Consider the following 19,112-nt stretch of genomic DNA (forward strand, 5'->3'; position numbering starts at 1 on the left):
TGGGATGTCTCCAGAGTGGGAGGCTCCATAAGGAACCGGCTGCTGGTTTTGTGGGAGAGGTGGAAATTCTGCTCTAATACTTGATTTCAACAGCTGCTGTGAAGTGAAGCCATTGGCAGTCCAAGAGGGAGCTGTTAGAGGGGCTGACCCTGCCCAGGGCCCCTGGAGGACCTGGAGTGGGATGGGAGCTCTTCCCAAACAGCCATTTTTTCTTTAAATATTCCTTTAAAAAAAAAAGGAAAAGGAAGGCAAACAGCCGGTACAGTGAAACATTCAGGAAAATTGGTGATGCCTTGAAATTAAAAGCATTTTTTAGGCCATGGCCATTTAAAGCAGCTTAATTAGAATTAAAGAATTTTAAAGAGTTTTATAATGCACTTGTTAATCTTTTGGCTGAATCATATTGCGTTTTATTCTATCTAATTGATTTTTAGCAATTTAGTAATGTCATTATCTTTCCCTTAATTACAGATCAAATCAAATAAAAAACGTATTCACAAGTTGAGGTTCTTAACAGCCAAAGAAATATGGAAGTGTTTTATTAGCACGTTTCTAATGGCTGCTGTTTGCAGGAGAGTTGGATGTGTCCATTTAACAGACATGCTTGTTGGAGAAACATTCCTGAGGGAGAGAAAGTTGGGGTTTTTAATTTCTCATAGAACAGTCTTAGACTATGCCTTTACTTTGACCCTAGTAGTTGAAAAATCATTTTAAAGCATTGATAGTAATTATGGAGAAAGGGGCTCAGTTATGGCTCCATTTGAGCACCATGATATCACTAATCAAAGTGTTCTTGTTTTGTAGTTAAACATTAAATGAAGTGGTAATCGGTTTATTCTTGATTCCAGTATAAATTTATATCTCATTAATTTTTTTTTTAATTTATTTAAGATTTTTTTTTTAATATTTCCCACTTGGAATTTTTAAAGGCAATATAATGGTCAGGTTTCTTTCCATGTGAATTCTTTTGTTTCCCTATCTGAAGCAAAGAGGGAGAAAATTCTCGTTATCTTCTTAATACTAGTAGAGCTTCCTTGATTTACTAACAAGAGCAGTTTCTCAGGTCTTCGTGGAGATTGAATTTATGAATTTATCATACCTCAGGCTGCTATGGACCTAAATCCTGGGGAAAAAAATGTTGAAAACACTTTATGTCAGAAAGTGTCCTGCATCGAAGTTGCTTGAACAGCCCATGAGGGCATCTTCACCTCTTTTCAGGGCAAAAGCTTCCCGAGGTTAAAGCCTTTAACAGTCCTTTTAGAGGTACCCCCGAGTGCCACATGGCCGTTGAGGTGGTGGAGGGGAGATCCCTCCTTAAGCTGGCTCTTGGTGATGGATGCACTGGTGTGCCAGCACGGCCTTGCTGCCAGGAGGGAGGAGTGGTGCAAGGGTAAAGAAGTGTCAGTGGGACACTTATTATTAATTTATCAGTTCTGGGCTCCTTCCCAGTGCTGTGGGACCTGCCCTGGCACCGCAGGTCGGGTGCTCTTGTGACGCCCCGGTCCAAGAGTGCAAATTTCTTCCTGAGTGCAAGGAAACCTGGGTTTAAGGGGGTAGTTTGGGGACTGATGCTGAGAAAGAAATGGCCTGGTGGAGGAAATCCAATCCCATCTCCATGAGCTGCCTGACTCTGCATCACATTCCATCTCTCTGATGGTTTTTAAATTGAGGGGCAAAAAGCTGTTGTGATAGTGTCACTAAACACTGCAGAACAAATTTCCATATAAAACCCATCCTAGGTAGGAAATTCCAGTTAATAATAATTTGTAGAAAAATCTGTAGTAAAACTTGAGCATATTAACTATTAAGGGTTTAATTTGAGCTCTGGGGGAAATGATGTATCAAGGTAGGCACAGTAAAACTGATGAGATTGCAGGCAGGTTTTTCAGATGATTTTCTCTTTCTTTTAAGAATAATTGAGTCATTTTAATGATAAGCCTTGCTTGACTTCTTTGAATGGACTGCATGTAATTAGTTGTAGCTTCGACTTTGAAATCTTTTGACAGAAAATGTATCATTTAGCGGGTGCATTTTTTCCGGCATCTGCCTTAAATATTTGTTCATTTTCTGCAGCACACAACTTTGCTACTTCAGGTCAAATCCCAGACACGGCTCTGTTCCCTTTGTTATCTCGATTGTTTCCTTCAGGATGAGGGAGAATAATTACACAGAACATGTTTTCCAAGCAGCTGGAGCCACATTCCAGCTGACTGCAGCACCTGCGCGGCCGGTGGCGGTGCCGGGGGCCGGCGGTGCCGTGCCAGCCCGGGCTGGCGGTGCCGGGCGCGCTCGGGCGCTGCCGCTGCCCTTCTGTGAGCTTCAGCTGGCAGGAGTGCCAGGGAATGCGAAGTGTCTGGGTTAGACTAATTAGAGGGATGATTTGTGAAACGCTGGCTATTTATTTAATTAATCACCGGCACAAAGCTATAAAACCCATATTTTAAAAATCCCTGTTAGTTTGCCATGTGGTTAATAGATTGTGGCACATTAAAAAGTGACACGGTGATGTATTAAAAATGTTCCACCTAAGGTTGGCTGATGTCCTCGAGGAACTTGAGCTGTCTGCTTTGTGCAGCAGAAGCAGAGGATTAGAGGCTGATCTGTTCAAGGATTGAATATTTCTGAAAACATTTATCTTTTTTAGAGCATCTGTTCGTTAAAATAGATCGTGGCATGTTCCTTAACGCACAAATAATGTTTATGGTGTAGTTTTAATTATAAGTTTTGGTTGCATTTTGTTATTACAAAGAATAACTCTATTCCTCAGTATTAAATTGTAATGTTTATTAGTAAGTAAAATATAAATAATTCTTCTAAAGAGGCTGTTCCTTCTCCTCACTAGAAGGAATTCGAGGATGGTTTGGGGTGATGAATGCATTTCTGCTGCAGCTGGAGCAATTGCACTTGGATCAATCTAAACGTGTGTTTTCATCCTTCACTAGAACTGTGGGAGCTGAGCAGCCCAGGGCTGTATGGGCAGGGTGAGCTGGTGCCACACAGCTGGTGGGACATCCTGCCCTCTGTGTTTGCTTGGGCACGCAGAGAGGGAGCGTGTGTGGGGCAAAATGCCACGGGAGCGTGGCAGGGGAGGGATGGACAGGGCCATTTGTCCTAAATTTGACACCTACATGGTCATAAACACAGCCTGGGCTGTAACAGGGATGGACCTGGGACTTCTCTCTCCATCCATATAACATTTGTCAGAAAAAAAGCAGTATTAAGAATTCATATTAATAGCACGCCAAGTAAACCAGTTTTTAATTCACAGAGAATTGTGTGAGTGTGTGTTACTGTTGTTGAAACATGCTGTTACCACCATTATGTGTCTTATTCTTTGCTCAGGACTTACTGAATTTTATTAATTGTGGGGGTGAATGCCAAGCAAGAGCAGGCAGCAATTTGGGTGCTTGATTATGTGGTTATTTATGTAAATCCTGGTTTTGAGGTGCATGTAAAGACGTGTTCAGGTGGAAGCGTGGAAGGAAACTGTCCAGCTCGGAGGTGGTGTTTCTCAGCTGTGTGTTGTATAATTAACTGGTACATTAGGAGGGGGCTGGAATAAAACATGAGCATGTTAATGCAGCCTGGAGCTGGGGTTGTAGTGATCATTGCGATGCAGAGGACGCATTGCTCAGAGCTGCTGCTGCCTCTGCAGCCTGCGAAACATCTGGACCTTTAATTGACAAATCGCACGGTGCTGTACAGAGCAGGCATGCTAAGTGAAGTCAACAATTTAGAATAAAAAATAATAGTGTGTTATTTACCTTGCAGTTAAATATTCATACTTTGTTATGCTTTGGATAACAGGAAATTACTGGGTTAAATTTTTATGAATAGTGACAGTGTGAATAAGATAAATTAAGTATTTAATGATGTTAATGGAATTTTACATCGTGATCTGCTAACTCTGCAGCACAAGCTGGGGTGATAGGAGAATCCACTCCTCAGAAGGGAAGAACTTTGAGGCTTCCTTGAGAAGCTGCAGGGCTGGCCGGGTGCCGGGCGTGCACCCCGGCCTCGCTGGGGTGTCCTCCACACATGGCTTAAGAATAACAAAAGGAATCAAGTGCCCAAAGTAATGAAAAACCCCAACGCTGGTGTAACCACCTGATGGAATAAACCCCATTCCCATTTTCCCGTGGTAGTGAGTAGTGTGGTGGGTTGGAGGAGGAAAGAAAAAGAAAAATATGGTGCCTTGTATTGCCATAAACGTCTGTGCTCTGATCTGTTAGAACTTTTGTGGGTTGTAAATGCTGGGTTATTATATTTCCACTTTTCCCCTTCAAGTATTTTCTGTGTGTTGATTAAATACATAAGCAAGTAAGTTATGTTGTGGAGGTGACTGCTGGATCACAGAGTGTATTCAACACCCTGTCACCTAAACCAAAAAACATTTAACTGAGTTTAAAAGTGAGAAGACATTTTGCATTTGGGAACGGGAAAGCATTTGTTTCCATTTTGTGCAGTGTTTAGCGTTGTTTGCTGGGAGGTGAGTCAATGACTTGAATTAATTATAATTACTGAAGAGACATATACTGATTGAGCAAATAAAGTAGTGAGCTCATTCGTGCCAAGGCCATCTAATTAAATGCTAACTTTAGATAAGCTAGATGTGCATGAAAGATTAATTTTAAGAGGTTTTTACGACTCCCACTAAATAATGATTCAGTAAAATCTTTGCATTATATCATTAGAACATCTAATCTTAAAGTGATATAACATTTAGTCACAGAACTCCATTGTGCAGGAAGAGGCAGTAAATTGTCAGTGTTGAAAATCAATCACTTTTCTCTTGGAAATGTTTATGGACTTTGTTTTAATTTTGTGCTGTGGTGTGTGGTGAAGCAAAGCAGGAGTGAGAAGGACACAGTGTACCTGACTCTCCCAGCAGCTCCCCATTTTGCAGGTACTTCAGCACCTTTTAGGGGTGAGTTGTCCTGGGATGGACGAGCTCTCCCGAATGTCCTGTGTCAGGTGAAGTATCAGTGGCCACACAGTGATCTATTGAAGGTACACATCATCTGGTATTGGAGGGAGGGATATATTCCCTCATGGACTTCAATTAAAATTTGATTTTCAATCTTAGAAAGACAACTTATGTTGAAAGAACTGATAGATTTTAATTTTTTTTTTTTTTTTTAATTTTACATACTGTAGGAGAGCACCAGGGAGCCTTAAAAGAATCCATCAATAAAAATACTAGGAAAATTTTCTATGATTTATTGTACATTTTCAGTGTATCCAGTTACTCCTCACTTTCTTATAGGATTGGTGGGATATAACATTTCTAACAATAAAAGCTTAATGGAATCAGATTTGTGATTTCCTAGAAAATTAACGAGATATTTTGTCAATTTTATTCCAGACTTCATTTGTCAGAATATACAGTGTCCAGTGACAAGCTAAAAGAATTTTTTGACAAATTAACTGTGCCACAGGTGACAGATCAGGAAAATGTTAATTTAACAGCCCCTTTATGCTTCCCAGATTTATTGGAGGCTATTAAGGAAACTCCAAATGGTAAGGCCCCTGGCCCTGAATAGATTTTCCATTGAATTTTATACAGGATCTATTAATAAAGTTTGATGCTGCCTCTTTGAATATCAGTAATTGTCCTTTATCTTCTGGGTTTCCTCAGCATTTCCACTTGGAATACAGTTTCTAGTTGGGAGCAAAAAGTAATTACGGTTCCAGTAATGCCTGTGGTCTGGTTCTGAGGGAGGAGACTCCAGCAGCGTGCAGAGCCCAGGAGCTCTCACAGGTGGAATCCAGCGTGGCTGGTCTGACCCCTGGCCACAGACCCATCACTGTGTCCCTGTCTCCAGTCCCACCACGTCCCAGCCCTCGCCTCATGGGCTTTGAGCAGATCAGTAATTGAGCTCTCAGGGACTTCCCACACAATTAATACTTTGCAGGATGGACTGAAGGTATGGATTCGCTCTGTCCCTCAGACAGGGACCTGATGGGTTGGATTTATAATGTGGTTCTGAACAAATACCACCAATTTGCAATAAACACAGTGGAGGTTTCCTCCAGACCCCCTTGGCGTGGGACTGATCAGTCTCAGCCCTGACCCTCGGGCTTATACAAACGTTTCCTACCCAGTGTGACAATGGATGTTCTCATTACTGCTAGAAAATCTAATTGGCTTCAGGCTTCAGCCTCTCTAATACCTCATGGCCATCAGCTTTACAGACCTTTAATTAATAAAATGATTTCTCTGAATTTTTTTAAGATCCTGAGTATAACAGCAGTGCTTTGAGCCGTTTCCCAGTCCTGCTGTTGTTGGGATTGCTCCCCTTGCTCCAGGAGCAGTTGGAATTCTCATAGGTGTGTGAGTTTTACCTGGTTTAAGTCACCTGTCATTTTGGTGTTCACATTGAGTGTTTGTGAGTAGGAGAACAGGATATCTGTAGTGGAGGGAGTTTGGACAACAAAGATAGTTAAAAGAGGCTGGAGGAGGCAGAGGAGATTTAGAGATGGGAAAGAACAAAGAAAAGTTTAGTTAAAAACCAGCAAACACCAAGTAAGTCACGGTGTGGGGCAAGGCAGAACTGTGCTGTGAGAGGAGCTCCAGGAGTGTGTCAGGTTTGTGATAGCTGGGGACCAGGGTCCCTGAATGGGGTGATTTTATAAATTCATGGGTTTGTGTTATGAGTTCACACCATTCATGCAGTGACTGATGAATAATCTGGTCTCTTTGGTTATTAGTCCCAGCTCCTGGCTCGTTCATCCCTTCCCTGGCTTGACGCTGAGTGCATCAATTGTAACCTTGGCATCAACTCCCACATCTGGTTGTCCATTTTTCTTGGATTTTCCATTATCAGGACCCAGCATTACTTACAATTCTGCCCTCCTTGGATTTATATATGTAACTGACTTAGCGTGCCAAGGAGCCACATTAATTTCCTGGTAACTGCTGTTTACTCCTTCTCTTGCCAAAGCAGCCCCGGCTCCGGGGTGTCTCTGGCCAGGGCCACAACGTCACCAGCACTCACCCATGTGCCCCTGTGTGTCTGCACCTGGGCAAAGACAGCTGATTTGTTACCTGGTACCAGTTTATTTCCCTTTAAAAGTAAGTCCTGGAAGTAGAAAAGCAAGAGAGATGGAGAGAAAGAAACCCACCCTTGTGTTTTTTTAGCAGCTGTTGTGTTCATGATTTCGTAAGGTTTTGAGTGGTGTCTCAGAGGGTCCTGGGCACATGAGCTCAACCAAAGGTTGTTCAGGTTTATCCAAACAAAGTGAAGGAATGTCCCATATTCTGTTACAAACCTAACCCTTCCTTTAAATGAGCAAAACCAGTTTCTTCTTACCCTAAAAACATGGGAAGAAGAGGTATCAGTACTATAAAAATGCTTTCTTAAAAAACAAATTTATTATGGGATGGATTTTAACAATACTTTTAGCTGTACCAGTAAGAATAACTTTAATCTTTAAATTCCTATTACTTCTCTAATTTATAATCGCACTGAAGGATCAAATGGTTTTTAACAATATATTGAAATTAGCACATGGCATTTAACTCCCTGTTTTATGCTCTCATTATAGATTTATAGCATTGAATCCTTTTATTCTGTTACTTAGAATTCCAAGTGATTAATTCAAGAAACTCTATCTCTTCTCAAGGCCTGTGTAGTATGGAGAGAAATGAAGATACAGAGTTACTTTGGTTGCTTTGGAGAGGGGATCAGGATGTGCAATCTTTTGTTTGTTTAAAAGATTTCTGGCTGAAAGCTGCAGTCCTACCTGCAGTGGATTAAACACTTTTTCCTTGTAATGCAAACTTCACAGATCTCTGTGTTGCTGTGTGTTTTATGGTTTATTTAATTGTCAATCTCCGTGGCACCAAATGGATTCTTTTCATACAGTAAGTTCCAATAAACCCCAGTATTTGCTGATTCTTCTTGGTGTCTTTAAACAGAGCACTTCAGTGGCTCAGCTGTGCTGTGATTTTGTTCTTCTCTTGTCAAGCCAAGGCCAAGCCTTGGTGAGGGGTGTCTGTGTCCCCTGGGGGCTGCTCAGGTAGTGGGGAAGAACTGCAGAAGAGACCAGAAATGCAGAAACAAGGGTAGTGCACTTCAGAAGTGTTAGGCTGGTTTGTTGGGTCCTTCTTCCTCCCCATCCCACACATATTTGGGTTTCTTTGGATTCTGCAGGAACATGGGATCCTGTAGGAAAGTTCAGGCTCTTTATGGAAATCTGTGAAATCATGTCCAAATATTTCATGTCCTTTTTACAGATAAACAGCAGGGAAATAATTGGAATTTAAATGTTCAAGCTTCTTCCAACTTTAAGCCATAGCAGCATATTTAAGTTTTCCTGCTGAGGAGAATTCCATCCGCCCAGATTTTGCATAAACCCTGTCACACTTTTTTTGTACATCCTAATGAAATTTGTTTTCTCAACAGGGCCATGTTGGTACAACGGCAACCAAAAAAATCGATGTCTACCTCCCACTGCACACAAGCCAAGACAAGCTGCAGCCCATGACAGTGGTGACCATCGCCAACGCCAAGGTGCACGACCTGATCGGGCTCATCTGCTGGCAATATACAAGTGAGGGACGGGAACCCAAGCTGAAGTAATGCTCTTTCTTTACTACCTCTTGATCTCTAAATTTCTCCTTGCAGCCTTTTTGCATATTGAAACAGATTTCTGTGTCAGTGTTTGGATACATAAATCTTAGCACCCCCACATTTATCAGTATTTCCCTCCCAGCAGCACACGTGCACCTCCAGCCTTTTCTCTTTCAGTTAGCTGTGTGCTGGGAAATGATCAGCAGGAAGGCTTGGATCTGTAAATGAATCATAATTTCAAAACTATGTTAAAATAATGCAAACTTTATCTCTTTTGATGTCACAGAGGCATTTGTTATTTCATGTCCCACCTATTTTTTGGTAGTGTTCTTAATCGCTGAGATCACAAGATGTCAGATAAAATCCAGAACTCCTCTAAGTCCCTTTGCTGTGCTGGAGCTCTGGTGGTGTTTAGTAAGAGCTGTTCCTTTTTGCTGGCGGATGACATGAGGTGCATAAACAGGTTCTTCAGAGCAGCTCACCTGAGCAGCTTTTGTTTTAAAACAGTTCTGTAAAATACTTCTGGTTTTGCTGGGCCATAGAACATAAAGTAAGAACTCAAAGCAATTTATTATTAAAGAGTTGTCAGTAACAGTCACTGGTAGGGATGTCCCTGGTGCAAAGGCGGTTGATCGTTTTGTTTGGGTTTTTTCTATATGAGCCAAATTTCACTTTTTTGTTTTTCATGGAATATTGAATGAATGGGGTAGGGTTTTCTTTATCCTGAATTTTGCAGCTCACTCTTTCAGCGTTTTTCAGGAGCACTGGAGGGCTCAGCAGTCTGACCTGCTGTTGTAGCACAGTTGTGGGGGAATAGGAGTGAGGTCACTTGAGCTCCCACGTTCGGATTTGCTGATTTCTGTTCCACAGATACAGGGCACGCAGGAAAGCAGCCCTTCTTGGAAACTGTTCCATGGATATTGTTGCTTTGGATATAGATTTTTCCTTAGCTCTTCTCAACAGACATATGAGATGTTTCTGAGGTTAAACACTTGAGGTTTGATTTGTCTTTTTTTTTGTTCTGGAGAAGAAATACAAAATTATTCATAGATGGTGCCATTTCATTTGCTGTTATTAATTTCTGTTCATTATATCACAAGTTCAGAGAAGTGTCCATTGTGTATGATTAGGTTATTTTTTAATGAGTAAGACACCACTGATGTCAGTCTTTGGACACACACACATATTTTTCAGGAGCACAGCAGACCTCAAATGGAGCAGCACCCGTGAGTGGAGTGTTCCATGAACCATCACTGCCCACAGCAAAAGGCAGCAGTGGGAAGAAATGAATTTCACTGTCTGCCTTGAAGGATGAGATGTTGTGATGTGTCAAAAAGTGCTCATGAGCAAGGAGGCTGTCCAATGTAATCAAATCTCAGGGCAGGAAGAATAAAATAAATAATGGAGGCGTGAGTTCCCAAGAGCATGTGTTAGACACAGCAGCAATTGAGAATCTGGGAACAAATGCTCAGATTAAGGGGCAGAGCCTCGAGTTTCCAAGAAGTTTGTTTTCTTGTAGGTTCTTAATTATTTCTCATGTCTCCATCATCTTTTTTTTTAGCATTGCTGACTGCCAGTCCTGGAGCAAGGATTGATTTAACTGTAAACTAATTCTCATATTTCCAAGTAAGGAAGGAGCTCGTGTAGGGTACCCATTCTACATTGGCCATTTGTTCCTGATTCAGTCAGGTGAGAGTATAAAAAGACAAAATGGGGATCACTGTGACACTGCACTAAAATACCTATAGAGAGTACCTCAGATGGGGTATACAAGGCATGCAGAGTGACAACTGTACCTGCTAGTGACACTGAGAGAATAATGAAGAGGTTTTAGACTTTATAATTAGGAGAAACAACCCCTTGTGTCTTTAGGAAAAGAATATATTACTGCCTAATTCCTTTTCCTAAAAGATAGGTGTAAGAGTCTGAAGTGAATGAGTACTAGTTGACAGCTTTGAGAACATTCTGTATTCAATTAGGCTGCCTTTTTTATTATAATTGTATTGTATTTGTGTCTTTTCAGTCTCTTGGTACAAGGAACCACTGACAGTGTTAGCAGTCCTGTCCCTGGCCTCTTACTCATGAACTTGGGTTATAACCCAGCAGACCATTTTCTTGCCAGCCCCTGACAGATGTGCTGGAATGATTCCTCCTGCAAAAAATAAACAAAATCCCTTTCTAGGAAGAAATTAATAGCGAGATGCACAATTCAAATATGTTTGCTATTTTTAGGAGTGAGGAATGCTGTTACATCTCTCAGTTGTTGTGCTGAACTTGTAAGTTCCCAGCTTCGATCTCAGCCCAGTGGAGGTTCAAAGTGCAGAACAGTTCTACTCACTGGACTTTTTTTTTTTTAAACACATTGTGACTAAATCTGTGTTAGTGTTCAGGGACCCAGTCCATGACTGAAGACGTTTGAAACCCCTTTTTTCTATGGGATTTAACCAACGCTGTGTATTTTCCCTGTATTTGGTGGGAGATGAGCTGGTGGCACTCGGATCGCTTTGGGACCGTGCTGGGTGTGTTCTGCTGCCATGTGTCTGTGTGTTCCTCCAGCTTTAATGAGGGCTATGCAAATGCATCAGGTTCCAAATGAAAATGCTCACTTTATTTACCCAGAGCTGTGAGTGCATGCCAGGCTGTCAAAGGAACGGGTTGGAGAATCAGCAGGGCAAGGCAAGAGCACAGCTGTGGGAAGGTGTGCATCGGATGACTGGTCAGACTGGAAGTGTCACAGCGTGAGGGGTCTCTGAGTTGTGTTGAGTGGGACAAATGAGCCTGCAGTGCTTGCTGTCTGTATTCCCCCAACGTGGGAAGGACATGGAGCTGCTGGAGCGAGTCCAGAGATGCTCTGAGGGATGGAGCATCTCTGCTACAGGGACAGGCTGGGACAGCTGGTGTTGTTAGAGCCCCTTCCAGTGCCTAAAGGGGCTCCAGGAGAGCTGGAGAAGGGCTAGGGACAAGGGCCTGGAATGCCAGGACACAGGGAATGGCTTCCCACTGCCAGAGGGCAGGGTTAGATGGGATATTGGGAAGGAATTCTTCCCTGTGAGGGTGTTGAGGCCCTGGCACAGGGTGCCCAGAGAAGCTGTGGCTGCCCCACCCTGGAAGGGTTCAAGGCCAGAAAGTTTCTTTACTAGTATTGCAGAATTTTCAAAATTCAGACTGGCAAATGTTGCTGAATTACCTTTTGGAGAGCAAATTTGCAGCTTACATTAACAGCTATGCATCATTATTCCCTGTTTTCTGTAATTAATGTCTTAGTCATGACAAGATGCCTATAGATCACCTGGACTAAGCACTCTCAATAAAGCACAGTTGCAACCAAAGGTTTGTGAATTAATTGAGAAAATTGCAAATCAGGTAGTCAGTGAAATAATTCATTGTCACATCCAATCAATAAACTTTGTAAATCAACTCATTTAATTCAAAAAATGATCTATATAGATCAAGCGACCAATTAAACAATTAGCATACACTTTACAATTAATTAATTTAAGCATCAATCATGCAATTAAAACTCCAAATTTAAAGTGCAGAGTTTAGAAACACGCCGCCACGTGCACCTCCAGCTTTACTGCATGGCTGGGGAAAGGCCTGAGTGCTTGCAGGTCTACAGTCAGAAAGAATACTTACTTTCAGGTCAATAATTTAAACTGAAGTAACAGTTGAAATAGATTTCAATGTTAGGAAATTATGATTAATATGTGTTTGGTAGCTATAAATAGTTGTTTCCCTCTGGGCTTTCATCTATGGAAGGAAAGAGGCTCAGTTCTTTCTTTCTTTCGCATTATATCTGTTTCAACTTTCTGTGTTAGTTCTGCTTGTTGGTGTTTATTAATTTGTAATTGCTTTTAATGACTGAACTTAGATATTTAGAAAAGGTAAGTTTTCTGCTAATCATTGCTAACATGTTGGACAGATTTTTTACTTTTTCCGTAGTTCATTACCCTGCTTACCTGCCCGAGAGCGCTCTCTGCTTTTCCAGCCTACGGACAGTAAACTTTCACAGTTGTTTGATCTGTGAAAAATCACAGACACCGCTTGTTTGCCTTCAGCTCTGAAGTGTAGTCATCATATAAATAAATAAATTTTCACAAATGGAGAAATGTTACTTCCATCTTTATGGAATCATGAAACTTTTATAGATTTTAGAGTATTTTAATCACCGTCAGGTTTTGCTTGTAGTGCAGTTAAGGATGAAGACTGACCGCTTTGCTCTGAGGTTTGGGGTTTTCCTGTCACCACAGGGTTATGGCAGCAAGATACATTGGGACCTTTGGGGACATCTTTATATAGGTGTCATCAGTGGCTTTTCAGAGCGTCCCTCCTGTGCAGGTGCCTCTGCCTGCAGGGTTCGGTGCCCGGTGCCCGTGGCTGTCCTGACTGAAGGTGCTCTCTGTGTGTTCCAGCGATAACGTCAACGCCTATTGCCTGCACATCGCCGAGGACGACGGCGAGGTCGACACGGATTTTCCACCCTTGGACTCCAATGAGCCCATCCACAAGTTTGGCTTCAGCACCCTGGCACTGGTTGAAAAGTACTCATCCCCGGGGCTGGCGGCCAAGCAGTCGCTCTTCGTGCGCATGTGAGTACAGGCCTGGCCTGGGGACAGCTCTGGGCCCGGGCCACCTCCTGCCTTCTTCTCTGCTGCCCTTCACCTGAGTCTATCAAATTCAGGGGCCACACGTGTTGGTGATGCTCTGCAGTGAAGCAAGTGATTTTACAGACAAATAGTTGCAGTGTGGCTTAATAACAATGCCGTGGTTGAGAAATGAGCAGTAACCAAGCACTCCAGCTGGAATAGGACTGGACATTCCCCTCCAAAGTCCAGAAGAATTTTGATGAGGGAGATCCCATCCACCCCTGAGACTTAAGCTGTCTGATGTGTAGCTCAAGAAAAATTTTCTCTGTCCTTATCAGTGAAGTAGGGATATATACTGTGCTTGATCACTTTTATTTTTCTTTACTTGTGAATGAAAAATCTCTTGAACCATCAGAAGGCCTTAATTACTAGAATAAAATGCCAGGAGCATAAGCCACTTCTTACTTAGGAAAAATATTTCATGTTTGGAGCTCTTGAAATGAAAATGCTAATAGGGTTTTCCTGGTTATTGGACATTACTTACGTTTCTTAACACTACAGCTGCTTCTAGTTCTGAATAATCAGACATTTTTTTAAAAATCTGACTTATTTAATTCGTTTTTATATTCTTTGTTGTATACTGTGTTTCTTAGCGACATTCCAAAGCATCCTACAGAGAGCCATTGTCGGAAATCCCACGTGTATTCCCAAAGGCCACATTCACTTTGTTCCACTGCATTAGGGCACTGGGAAATAAAATATTCTGGCCCCAGTATTCACAACTAAGTTATTCAAGGCTGGGCTGCGCTGAGGCAGTGGTGAGGAAGGGGAGGTCACTGTCAATAGCCAGTTCTAAATTGTTGCTGATTTCTCATCTGGAAAAAGTCCCCTTTCCCAGCTTCCCCCTCCCTGCCCGCCAGTGCTGTGCTGGGTGCATGAGTAGGGGTCAGTTTTCACTGCAGTGACCAGGTGTGGGTCAGGGTTTGGACGCTGGCTTGGAGGAGGTGGAACTGCCCTTCCCGTGGGAGCCCAGAGGCCTCGGCGGGGTCCCGGCCTGGCCAGCAGTGCTCTGCCTGGAGCTTGGAGCAGGACTAGGGTCCAGCTGCAGGTCCTGCAGAAAAATGCAAAATCTTTTGGGTTACCATCATTTGTGCTAATGTGAGGAGCTTCCTTCTAGCTTGGAAGGTGCTGCTGAGGAGAAATAGGACAACTGCATCGTAAGCAGTGTCCTTCTGAAAGGGTCAGTTTGGTGGTTCCAGTGTCCCCATTTTAATTTTAAATGGCTTGTGATTACTGTGTAAACAGTTAGGTTTAAATTAGAATTTTTAATGTGTCCCCTAGAATAAAGAACTACTTGATAATCACTTGATCAAAAGGTTGTTACCTCTGTGAGTTTAAATGTGCATGGTGTCTCATTTTTGTAGGGATTTGTTGTAAATTCTATGTCTTCTTCCTGCCCTGTCACCCAGCCAGTGCGTGTAATTGTGGTTTTATATTTTGCATCTCTTTTTTTCCTCCTTGTGCTGAAGTATTTCAGCTGCTGCCATGTCAGCCTTGTGACTTGTAATGTTTATTAATATTGAATCACTGTTGAAAAATGTTGATGCTTGTGAGCAGCTCCATGCTGGAGCCGTGTTTCATCTCCGATCTCCCCGTCCTGCGTGCTGGATGTTCGTTCAGATGTTGTGCAGTTGCTGAGCTGACAGCGGTGGAACCCGGCCAGGGACCCCGTTTCAGCAGGACATGTTTGAGCAGGAACAGTTTGCAGAACTTTACCCACTTCAACTCCTGCCAAGGCAAACTCTGAGCCACTTGAGTTAGTTATAAATACCCAGAGGTGGTGGCTGGAAGTAGCCCACAGTGCAGTTTATATTCCGAGCTGGATGTGAATGTCTTTGTGGCTGTACAGAGTAGTAAATAATTGAGTTTGATTAGGGAGAGGGACCTCATTATCCCCCCACCTGTGCCCAGCTGGTAGGGGAGGGTCGAAATGAAGCCATTAGCTGTCGCTCTTACTGGCATCTCAAAGAGCTCAAATACATCTGTGTCTTATTTTCTTTTCTGGCACAATCAGTCGAGCAAGCTAAGCAGGCATGACCGAATTTGGCAAGTTCCAAGGACTCTGGCAAAGTTACACAAGGAGAAGACGGAGGGCAGTCATTCTGGCTGCTCACTGCCCATTAGTCTAGCGAGTTATGTTTTGGAAGGTGGCTGTTGTGGAAAGCAGAGCTTTGTCCAACGTCAGACGCGGCGCTTGCACACAGCCCCGCTCTCCTGTCGAGGGTGTCAGGAGGAGGCAAACAAAGCACCACATCCATGGAAATACAGACTTCTTGAGGTGGTGAGGTCATACCTGAAAGACTTAAAATAAATCTGTACCATCATTAGGGCCTTTTCCCTTGGAAATTTTATTATTGGAACTTGACGTACTTGATCTAATGGTGTTTCGAGGAGCTGTAGCTCAGCTGCCAGTTGGCACACAGAGGAAATTTGGCATCCAGTTCCTCTGCTCTGTAGCACTTTTTTTTCTGTTTCGATATTGTACTTAAATTGCTTTGACTATTACATACAAATTTTCAAAGCAGCACCTCTGCCATACCCGATAGTTTAAGGTTTGAAACCCTTTTAAAATACCAGACTTGCATCGTGCATTTGCAAATTCAATTCAAAGCCCCAAAATGTGCTTTTTCTTGGACTCAGCAGCACTCCCCAAAAGGCCTGTTCCTGGTTTGTACATGGGGGTGGGTAATCTGCAAAGTACATTTTAGAATATTCACATAAAATTTAAGACAGTTAATGTGGGAGCAAAATTAAGAATGAGGAGTGGAGAGGGAGGGGTGGACCCCAAGAAGGGCGTCAGAAGACCTGAGAGAGGTCTAAGGGCTGTTACAGTGGTGTCAAAATGCAGCCAGTTAAACTCAATAGTGCACAGAGCTGTGCAAGGCCAACCTGAGATGCACAAAAGCAAGTCATTTAGGCTCAGAATAAAAATTGTGGCTGACATTAGTTAGTCCAGTTCCTATCACTGTGCACTTTATCTTAAAAATTACCCGGCTTAAGGAAAGTCCATTGCATCAGCTGGGATTTTGAGTCTTAACTCTGACTTTGTGCTGATCAAGTGGAAATTGCTATTAGTCACTCCCAGGCACTTCCAGCCATGCCAGCTGGTTATGCAGTGAGCTTTAAGTGCTATAAATTCCACTTCTGGAAAGTAAATTCCACTTCTGTGTTAAAAACAAAAATTAAAAATATTTCAAATTGCTTCAGATTGGAAAGGAGCTTTTCAAAGAGTTCTCTTCTCATTCAGAACAGAAACCTTTTGTCCTTCCAGTGTAGGTTGTTTCATTTTGTGGCAAAAGGGGGTACCCTGCCTGTTCCCATGGCACCTCAGCACCATGAGGTGAGCCTGCCGGAGCTTCTGCCTCTGCTGTTGTTTCCTTTTCCCTCTCCTGAACCTTGCCACCCTGGCTCCGGCGCCGAGGCTGTAAAAGAAGATGGAAAGCCAAGTTACCGCAGAATGATCACTATCATTAACATTCACGGGTGGTTCACTTATCATTCCTGACTGCACAGACATGGCAGCCGTTATGAAACGTCCACAGGTGTAGCACGATGATACATATTACATTGTGCCACAATGGATTTATGTATTCTGTAACAAAAGAAAAGTGTAATGAAAAAATACAGAAGGTAATCCTTTATTCCTCCACTGCACAATTTATCAGTAATGCCTGTGGATGATAAGTGCCAGGGATTTCCTTTGCTTGATTTAACCTTGTCACCCAGGTATGTTTTTGCAAAATGACAGAAAATACAAGCTAAGGAATTTCTTTGGCTTCCAATTTGCCAGCAGCAGTTTTAATTGATTGACCAGCATCTGCTTGTCTGTCCCTATTTTCAGTGTGTTGACTTAAAGGTATCACACCTTAGCAGAGTGAGGTAAAACACATTGTTTGTAATTGCAGTTAAGGATGTGCTGGGATTGGGCTGAGTGAGGACAGTCCATGGCCATGGCCAGTGCAGAGCAAGCTGGGGAGTGGTGAGCTGAGGTGGGTGTGTGTTTCTCCAGCACAGCCTCCTGTGCTGTGGTCTCACAAGGCGGGGGTGTGGTGCATTGGTGGTGTTCCAGATGATCCAGTGCCGAGCGCGGCGCCAGGACACCCTGGCAGCACGTCCAGTGACAGGATGAGGAGCAATGGCCTTAAACTAAACCACAAGAAGTTCCACCTCAGCATGAGGAAGACCTTCTTTCCATGGAGGGTGGCAGAACACTGGAACAGCTGCCCAGGGAGGGTGTGGAGTTCCCTTCTCTGGAGACATCCCAGACCCACCTGGACACGTTCCTGTGTCCCCTGCTCCGGGTGACCCTGCCTGGGCGGGGGATTGGATGGGATGATCTCCAGAGGTCCCTTCCAACCCCAGCTAGTCTGTGATTCTACGGGGCTTCTCCTCTGGGCACAGGAAACGTGCTCTGACTCGCTGGCGTGGCCCCAGGATGACGGCAGGAGCTCTTTGGTCTGGGCTTAAATCCACCCGTGGCTTGGATGTGTGGCGTTGCCGAGTGCTGAGATGTTGTACTGAGGTTCTGTGGTGCCTTGTGAGGGGAAACCAGTGCTGAGCGAGCCAGGGCAGGGGAAGGGAGAGGCTGGACCAGGATGGGGTTTCGGCCCCTCTGGCTCTGCTCCAGAACAAATAGCCAAGAGTTTACAAAAGCGGGGTGCACTCTGCGTTTCACTGCTCCTGCCAAGGACTCACTCACGGTTCGCACACTAAATATAGTAAACCACAGAGGGTTTCTTATTTTGCTTTGATCAGTAAAATAAACTTTTAAAGATTGTTCTGGGATGAGAGCCAGCTTCTGAGGCAAAGAATGGTCGTGGCTCAGGCAGGGGTTAGTAATGGAGTGTCAGAGAAATCAGTCTGACAGTTCTCAGGCCAGCTACTCAATGGAAAGAATCGGCCGAGCCGGGATGGCCCGGAACACGAGCGGGATCACAGCAGCCTGTGCTCTTTAGCAGCTGAAGTGTCAGGAACTGAAAGAGAATCTTCCATTTTTGGGACGTTCCTGATCCATGGGGGTGTGAGGAGGCCGAGCTGGGGCCATCTGCTGATGGCCACTCCATGCCCAGTGGGAAGAGGGCTGCAGGCCCTGCTTTGTTTGGGTTTAAAAATGTTGAAAAGCATTTTGTACTAAGGGGAGAATTATGACACCAGTTGTTTTGGCCATAGCAGGTTTTGGAAAACTTCTGTTGCCTTTGCAATTTCTTTTTTCCCTGGAGTATTTTAATTTATTTCCCTTTATTTATTTTATTATTTTGGTTGGAGTTTTCTGGAAACTTCTGTAGGTATTGCAGAGCATTGTATGAATTACCTGGAGGCACCACGTGTTGTGATGGCCTGGTCCAGCGTGGAGGGCTTTTCATGTAGCACTTCAATGACAAACCTTGTGTTGCTTAAATAAAAGCACAAAGGTAGTTTCCTTTTTGTAACTATAATTGTAGAATAGGTTTTTCACTTTAAAGAATCCACTGAATCTTGCTCAGCAGATCAGTTGGGACTGAAGCTGCGAGGCTTTTGGGAAGAGAGAGACTGGCCAGGGCACTGCTGGGCGAAGAGCAGGTGTTTTGTGGTACTCATGCAGGTCGTGGGGCTCCTCAGGAGCTTCAGGGGAAATTTGCTCCTCAGTGAAGTGCTTGGGAAGATCTCTACTCACTACAGGCATTAGCCAGAGCCTCTGAGCCCTGGGACTGTTCCCAGGACAGCAGTGTCACCTGCAGACGTGGTGGCACTCCCTCCCGCAGCTCTGCTCCTGCTGCACTGAACATGCGGCAGAAACAGAGGGAAAAGTAGATGCATGAAAAGGTTGGGAGTCTTTGGTTTGAAGATGAGTAAGATAGAGTTATAAATAATAAATGGTCTGGAGAACATAAATTTGGGGCTTTTAGGCAGT

The 19,112-nt window shown here is 43.5% G+C and overlaps 1 protein-coding gene across 5 annotated transcripts in view; it reads left to right on the top strand.

Annotated features, from left to right (window-relative positions):
- MAPKAP1 (MAPK associated protein 1) overlaps positions 1–19,112 on the top strand; it is an 83,997-nt gene that overhangs the window by 26,830 nt on the left and 38,055 nt on the right. For all 5 annotated transcript variants that reach the window (XM_048325538.1, XM_048325541.1, XM_048325536.1 and 2 more), the window contains exons 5-6: positions 8,409–8,581; positions 12,989–13,165. In XM_048325538.1, the coding sequence (XP_048181495.1) occupies positions 8,409–8,581; positions 12,989–13,165 (350 nt within the window). The remainder of the gene's footprint in view (positions 1–8,408; positions 8,582–12,988; positions 13,166–19,112) is intronic.

Source organism: Corvus hawaiiensis, chromosome 21 (genome assembly GCF_020740725.1).
Source record: "Corvus hawaiiensis isolate bCorHaw1 chromosome 21, bCorHaw1.pri.cur, whole genome shotgun sequence".
NCBI lineage: Eukaryota > Metazoa > Chordata > Aves > Passeriformes > Corvidae > Corvus > Corvus hawaiiensis.